Source organism: Labrus mixtus, chromosome 7 (genome assembly GCF_963584025.1).
Source record: "Labrus mixtus chromosome 7, fLabMix1.1, whole genome shotgun sequence".
NCBI lineage: Eukaryota > Metazoa > Chordata > Actinopteri > Labriformes > Labridae > Labrus > Labrus mixtus.
In genome coordinates this window covers 24,839,817-24,847,786 of record NC_083618.1, presented here as the reverse complement: position 1 = coordinate 24,847,786, position 7,970 = coordinate 24,839,817, and the positions used below count along the sequence as shown (strand labels likewise).

Genomic DNA, 7,970 nt, shown 5'->3' with positions numbered 1-7,970 from the left:
TAACGGATGAATCAAGTTATTTGAATTGATTTGATTTGAATAATTAACCTACATAGAACCCTCTCTCACTCGATTACATGCAAACACATATTCTACTGATATCTCTACAGTCGAGCTCTCTTCTCCCAGAGTGATTCTCATCTGTTCCTCTTTAGGGAGGGAAAGAAAGCCGGGGATTCGATCATTAAATCTGGGAAAGAAGGTGTCTCTAATGTCTTCATATTTGGGGCAGCTAGTGAGGAAATGAAGTTCAGTTTCCACCTGTCCTGTTCCACAGTGCACACACACTCACACAGATCTCTCTAACCACTGTCTTCTATGTCGACCAGTTTCTACAGCCAGTCTGTGATCACTGAGCCTGTATTTAGTCAATCTTTTATTTCTCTTAAATATTGGGCTAATTCAATTCCCTGTCCAGTAAACTATAGAATTCTAACCTATGTATTGTTTGGGTTTCTAATTTCCACTGATTCATATATTTATGTTTATTATCTTTGTCTGTTTATTGAATTTGTGAGTTGGAGATCAGGGCATTGCTTTGATATGCGGATCTATGTGTGGTGTTTCTATCAGTGATCAGAGAGTGTGTGTGTTCTAAATAAGCTCTGTGTTGCTGTGACTCTGACTCGATCAGGTGGTTCATGAACTTCATCCTTCTTTTTTTAATGTGGATCAGTAGAGGGAACTGGCCCAGCTCGGCTCTGCAGCCGTGGTTTGGACAGTTTCTGCGGACTCGTAATATGTTTTTACAAAACTCCAGATGGACTCTTTCCACTGGGTATGAGTCCCAGAGCTGCTCTTTGATTAATGGACCCCAGACTTCACTTCCGTATAGCAGAATTGGCTCAATCACACTTTTGAAAATTTTGATCCAAATCCTTATTGGGGGGTTGAGTTTGAAAAAGTTTGTTCTTATGCTGTATCAAGCCCTACAGGCTTTATCAGCCCATGTACTCACAGCCTTACCAAAATGTCCTGATGCAGTGACCACTAGGCCCTCCATCTCTCTACTTCTGGACGTGTTTTAAATCTGTACTACCTGATAGGAGATTTGTATTCAGGTCCAGTTCCAGGAGTCCACGTAAGAGCGTCGCAGCCAAAAAATGAAGGGCTGCTGAATCCCTGTCCTCGTAGACCCAATCAGGGCTGTCACATCCTCGATTTTATTTGTTTTGTGGTGTGGGTTTGTCCTCAAGCCCACCATACCTGCTGAGAGATTTAATATGTGCAGTTATGCCAGGTGTGCTCGATTGTTACCACAAAGTTTCACAGCCAAATCAAGTGGGTCACATGGGAACGTGTTCCAGCTGTGGGGGAGGTAATGTTCAGGCGGGGACTCCTGCCTCACACCTCCTCTCCTGATGCCTCAGGCAGACATGTTTAATAATCACCAGAGTTAAAGTGGAAAATAGTTTTTATTTCAAACTTCCTTCTCATCAATAAATCCATATTAACTCTTTCATGTCAGTTCAGCTTTACTGTAAATAACTTCATTCAAACAAAATGCAGTCGAGTAGTTTCCTGCGAGACGTGATGTCACACAGTCTACACAGAGACGAAAAGAGGCGGGCACACAGACGTCCAATCAGAGCTCACGATGTGCTCTGCCCTGTGAAGAAAAGTCTTAGGAGTCAAACGGGAGGAGGAGTCAGCTGTGACGTGGTTGGTCCTCAGAGTCTCGTCTATGTGATGTCCTTCTGTCGAGGAGGTCTGTGGATGTTTCTGACCACACACTTCACCATCCACTCGATGCCCTCGTTCACGCCGTCCCTGCGTCACAACCAAACAAACACACACACACGTCACCAAGCTGCATTTTATTGTGAGGTCGTCAGAATGTCCGATACTTTGATAGGTGTAACATGATGACGTCTGCAGGATTAACAGATCTCAGGTTAGGCCCCTCCCCCACAGCCATGACCACACCTCCATTACACTAATGAGCCATCAAAAGATTTACATGAAGGTCGAGGACATTTTAAGATTGAATATTCATGTTGTTTAGACCGGACGGTGGAAAGAGTTAGGAGAGAGAGAAGGTGGGGAATGACGGAAAGGAGCCACAGGGCGGATTTGAACCCGGGACACTGGCTCTTAATGCCACCCTCTGTACATTGGGCGCACAAACTAACCACGATGCTACCGGCGCCCCCAAATCTCTTTTATTTTGATGACAAACAGCATCGATAAGAACCAAAGCTTTAAAAACACGACCTCACGACATGGAAAGTTAAAGGCAGTAAACATGGTTGTCTGTCTGTCAGTGCTCTGACAGATTGTGTCTGCTGTGGTGGTCTGACAGATGTGTAGATTGTGGCTGCTGTGGTGGTCTGACAGATGTGTAGATTGTGGCTGCTGTGGTGGTCTGACAGATGTGTAGATTGTTGCTGCTGTGGTGGTCTCACAGATGTGTAGATTGTGGCTGCTGTGGTGGTCTGACAGATGTGTAGATGGTAGCTGCAGTGGTGGTCTAACAGATGTGTAGATTGTGGCTGCTGTGGTGGTCTAACAGATGTGTAGATTGTGGCTGCTGTGGTGGTCTGACAGATGTGTAGATGGTGGCTGCTGTGGTGGTCTGATAGATGTGTAGATTGTAGCTGCTGTGGTGGTCTGACAGATGTGTAGATTGTGGCTGCTGTGGTGGTCTGACAGATGTGTAGATGGTAGCTGCTGTGGTGGTTTGACAGATGTGTAGATGGTAGCTGCTGTGGTGGTTGGACCCGATCTGAAACAGCAGTTGTGTGAATGATCGCGACAATGAAAAAAAACAGTTGTGTCATGAAACTCTAACACCGTTCACATGTTGTATAGTTGATTCAGTCTGATCTTGCCCACACAGAGACGCCCAACATGCCCGGATCCTCCAAGAATGACTGAGTGCATCTGGGGAGTGCACTCAGATCTTGCATCTTGCACATCTTGCAAATAGGTGTGCCTAAACATGCACAGGATACATGGAAAACACACTAAAGAGCATATAAAACCAATATTGGAGATGCTTTTGAAAAATGGAGAGAAGTTAGAACAGTTAGAAGGTTTACAGACCGATGCAGAGCTGGATAAACACTGAAGCTTCAGTGTCCACCACATGGCAACCTGCAACTCCAGAGAGGAGGGGGCGGGGGGAGACAGCTCTTTCGTTTTGAGTTTGGAGTGCAGTACCCATTTTAAACACTAGGGGTCAAAGTTACATTTTGGTCTGTTAAAACATGTGATATCTAAAAGATGTATAAATCATATATTTCTTCTTCCTCTTCACAGATCAAACACCTCCACTTTCTCCGAGAAGTATTCCTGACTGTAACAGGAAGTTGTCAGATCTTGGTCTCACCCTGTGAGCGCCGTGCACGGCTGCACCAGACAATCCCTCTTTCCGATCTTGGGGGCGGAGTCACTGAACGCCGTTTTAATGTCAGGGACGGACAGACAGTTCTGAGAAGAGACAATGAAGGAATTACAAGACTCGTGACTTGTCACGTCAGGTTCAAACAGAGCACTTTAAAGTGTTATTTTCGATCAAAGGTGATGGTTTACCGGCACATCCTGCTTGTTGGCAAGCACGAGGAGAGGTACGCCTTCTAACACTTCACTGCTTATCATTTTCTCTGCATGACAACAGAAGTGATGCATTAAATAACAAACACGTTGAAGTTGATATTCCAGTTCAAAGAACACTAAGCTTCCTGGAAAGGTGTGAACAGGAGGATGTTTTACACCAATCAGGGACCTTTAACATCACTCACCGAAGGCCTCCTTTGACTCTGACAGACGCTCCTCATCAGTCGAGTCGATCACATAGATGACTCCATGAGACTCGGCGTAGTACTGAAAAGAGCAAACACAAAGGTCAGTCAGCTGGCCTGTTGTCGTCATGGTAACAGCTGAATACACAGACACATACTCCACATGCTAACAGCTAGCTATCAACGGGCTGTAGTCGTCATGGTAACAGTTGAATATAAAGACACATTCTCCACATGCTAACAGCTAGCTATCAACGGGCTGTAGTCGTCATGGTAACAGTTGAATACAAAGACACATTCTCCACATGCTAACAGTTAGCTAACAACGGGCTGTAGTCGTCATGGTAACAGTTGAATACAAAGACACATTCTCCACATGCTAACAGCTAGCTAACAACGGGCTCTTGTCGTCATGGTAACAGTTGAATACAAAGACACATTCTCCACATGCTAACAGCTAGCTAACAACGGGCTGTAGTCGTCATGGTAACAGTTGAATACAAAGACACATTCTCCACATGCTAACAGTTAGCTATCAACGGGCTGTAGTCGTCATGGTAACAGTTGAATACAAAGACACATGCGCCACATGCTAACAGTTAGCTATCAACGGGCTGTAGTCGTCATGGTAACAGTTGAATACAAAGACACATGCGCCACATGCTAACAGTTAGCTATCAACGGGCTGTAGTCATCATGGTAACAGTTGAATACAAAGACACATTCTCAACATGCTAACAGTTAGCTAAGAACGGGCTGTAGTCGTCATGGTTACAGTGATTGTCTCTGATTGTCAACAGATGGTCGTTGTTGAAGAGGGGGAGGAGTTAACAGCACTAGGTGTGTTTTACTACAGTGCTGTTGCACTAATGGACCTTCGGGGGGCGCCAAAGAGCACCAAACTGAACTCCTACATTACGTCGCTCAAAAACACTCAGGGCTTTCAATAAAGCTGCTGTTTGAAACGACCTCAGGTCGGCACCCCAAAGACACGTAATAGAAAATAAAATATCCCAGGTCAAAGGTCAAGTGTGGAGGGATCTTATCAAAATAAAGATTAATATACAAAGTGTGTCCCTCTGGAGATGGTTGTGTTTATTTGAATGACTAACTCACTTTGTCCCACAGAGACTGCAGCTCGTCCTGACCCCCCAGGTCCCAGAACATCAGACGAGCTTTTCCCACATCGATCGTACCGACTGTGAGTAAGCAGAGAGAGGTTAGAGAGCAGCAGGAGGAACACCTGATTTTAACACTGCATGTGGATATTTTAAACAGAAACAGATCCACGCTGAGAATAAGAAGCTGCAGTGACATTAGGTCCACTTACTGTTCAGGCCCACTGTGGTTGTGATCTTTGATAAGTTCATGCCCTTATAGTTCTTACTGAACTTCGTTTTTGTCTGTTCCAGAAATGTCTGCGGAAAAGAAACAAAGTCCAAATAAACACATTGATACACCATCCATAATATAAGTAACCTTTAACTGCTTTAAGTCTAATCCACATGCAAACAGTCCATATACATGTTCATCCTCCTGGGGGACCCCGAGGCGTTCCCAGGCCACACAGGATACATAATCCACCAGAGAACTCTGGGTCCACCCCGTGGTCTCCTTCCAGTTGGGAGTGCTCCAAAAACCTCCAAAGAGAGGCGTCCAGGAGGATCCTGATCAGAGTCCTGAACCACCTCACCTGGCTCCTTTAGATGTGAAGGAGTAGTGGCTCTACTCCGAGCTCCCCCTGAATGTCTAAGCTCCTCCCCATCTCTCTAACACTGAGTCCAGACGCCCTCCAGAGGAAAGTAATTTCAGACGCTTGAATCTGTGCTCCCATTCTTTCAGTCACGACCCAAAGCTCATGACCACAGGTTAGGGTTGGCACGACTGACTGACAATCGAGAGCTTTGCCCACTGATTGCTTCACACTCGGCTGCAAACCGCACTTTTGGATACAATTGATAATGAAACTATCAGAGATTGAAACAAGTCGTATGAAACCTTGACTTGACTGTGCTGTCTACGGTCCCTGGAGGTGGTTAAAGACAGAGTCCATACCTTCCTCCTTCAAAATAAAATTCAGACTTCTCCTAAAGGAAAGCTGCTCCATCGTCCCCTCTGGGCCTCCATACATGTGTGGCGGTGACTGTGTCTGCAGAGACTCTGTCCTCTGACTAGATTTTACTGTTCTGCTTTGTTCTGGTTGACTCGGGATGTTTCTGGGCGGAGCTGGTGTGTTTCCTCCAGCCAATGACAGCGCAGCAGGTGAGTTTAGGAGTGGATACAATTCAGTGATTGAACGAGATTCAAACCGATGAATATGACAGACGTGGACGTAGCAGCAAAGAAGAGAAAATATAATCAGAGTGAGGAGAAACACCAAGCGGATAAAGCTCGTTCTGAAATGAGGGTGAACCTTGTGTTGTCTTTTACCCGTGGACGTGGAGTTGGTCTACTTCCTGTTGGACAGGCAGGTGACAAACACCGGCGGTTAGCTTGTGCTAGCGTGCGTTAGCTTGCAGTGTAGGTACAAGCAGTGAACGTACACACTACGGCCTGCAGGGGGCGTGAACCCAGGAGGAGGGGCCCAGTTTGAATGTTTACAAACATTTCTACTGACTCCTCCTTTAAAGGAAACACACTCTAATAGTGAATAATGTAACATTGGTAACACAAAAGAATACAACAGCATTAAAACCATAAAAATATTTTAGATCCTAATTTATTGAAATGAAACACTGGAAGCACAACACAAGCAATCTCCAGGTAGAGACTTTATCTCTGAGTGACAAACGCACCTTAAACAGACACACAGGTGTGTTCATGTTTATGAGTAGAGACACACACAGGTATGTTTATGTGTAAAATAGCACACAGATGTTTATAGACTAGCAGACGCCTACAGAGACCGGGCCTGGTCGTCCAGAGGTTCGGCCCTCCCAGGAGAGATCTGTGGAGGGCACACGCAATGCACACGTGTCTGGTAGAAGTTCTGGATGGGATGTATTGTTAACTCGTGTCACTATAATCCACTGGGGCCGTAATTCAGAGAACAGATGAGCAACAAACGGCAGTAGTCGGTTGGTGTTTCGGTTTAAACGGTGACCGTGTCAACTGGTGACTTTCTGCCAAATGCAGCTGTGACAACGAAAGATTCTTGTTTGTTTGTTTCTTGTTTTACAAGATGAATATATTTTGATATTATAATAATAAAAAAAACTAAACAGACACGTTCCGTCTTCAACATCTGCTGTTACCACGACAACCGCAGAAGCTACCATTTAACACGGTCACTGTTTAAACCGTTACACCTGCTTGTTCGGGTTTTTAGAAAAATAAATCAGAATACTTAACCTCATTAACGTAACACTTTGATAACTTATATAAGACCAGACTGTCATGTAAAGATAGATGCAGACAAAAGACACATTAGTCAACAATAAAGCCAATAAACCGAGCGATAACGTTACTCACCGTTTTCCCCGCGTTGTCCAGTCCCAGGATGAGGACGCAGTACTCGTCCTTCTGGAACATGTATTTATATAACCCAGATAATAACGTATACATGTTGAATTAAACTGAAAAACAACCCAAGTCCTCGATAACTAGCCTGCTAACCTAGCTTAGTCTAGCTTAGCCTACATAAGAAGCCAAACACAGCGCACCTGTGGCTCCATTATCACCAGGTAAGTTCACGGGAGTGAATAATAATCACATACGTTCAATATTATTACACAAAAAGCGTCCTACTGTCTGATTTGTATCCACTGTAGCTCCAAAACACAGCAGCGACGCTGCGCGTAACTTAGCCAGGAAGTGAGACAAGCGGAATTGTGGGTAATGTAGTATACGGTATTTTGTTAATCGTTCCTGTACCTTCCAATAAAACTACATTTCCCAGAAATCCTTTCACAGTTTCTGTGTGTTCCTCGGGAATATATCTTTTTAAAGGGAAAATACACTCTATAAAATGAGATATTTAGTTTCTGGAGGAAAAAGATGATTATGTGGATTTTGTATTTATTGTTTAATCAGATGGTGTAAAGCATTGATTTTCAACTGGTTTCAACAAAAGTGGGTTGCAGAGATGTTTTCAGTGGGTCATGAACGTGTGACTGGAAAAAAAATGTTGCAAAAACTCTAAAGCTGTTCTGCACTGGTGGAAATATCTAGATCATTTCAGTAGGATCCTCCTGAGGCAAGACGTGACGTACAAAGAACGACACGGAA

General features: G+C 44.4%; 1 protein-coding gene across 1 annotated transcript; it reads right to left on the bottom strand.

Moving 5' to 3' along the window:
- Positions 1-1,396: 1,396 nt before the first annotated feature.
- Positions 1,397-7,575, bottom strand: arfrp1 (ADP-ribosylation factor related protein 1). Its single transcript, XM_061041837.1, has 7 exons — positions 7,215-7,575; positions 5,074-5,161; positions 4,860-4,942; positions 3,744-3,825; positions 3,535-3,605; positions 3,332-3,432; positions 1,397-1,770 (listed from the first exon to the last, which is right to left on the bottom strand). Exons 1-7 carry the CDS (start codon positions 7,305-7,307, stop codon positions 1,683-1,685), a joined length of 606 nt encoding a protein of 201 aa, XP_060897820.1. The 5' UTR covers positions 7,308-7,575; the 3' UTR covers positions 1,397-1,682.
- Positions 7,576-7,970: the final 395 nt, after the last annotated feature.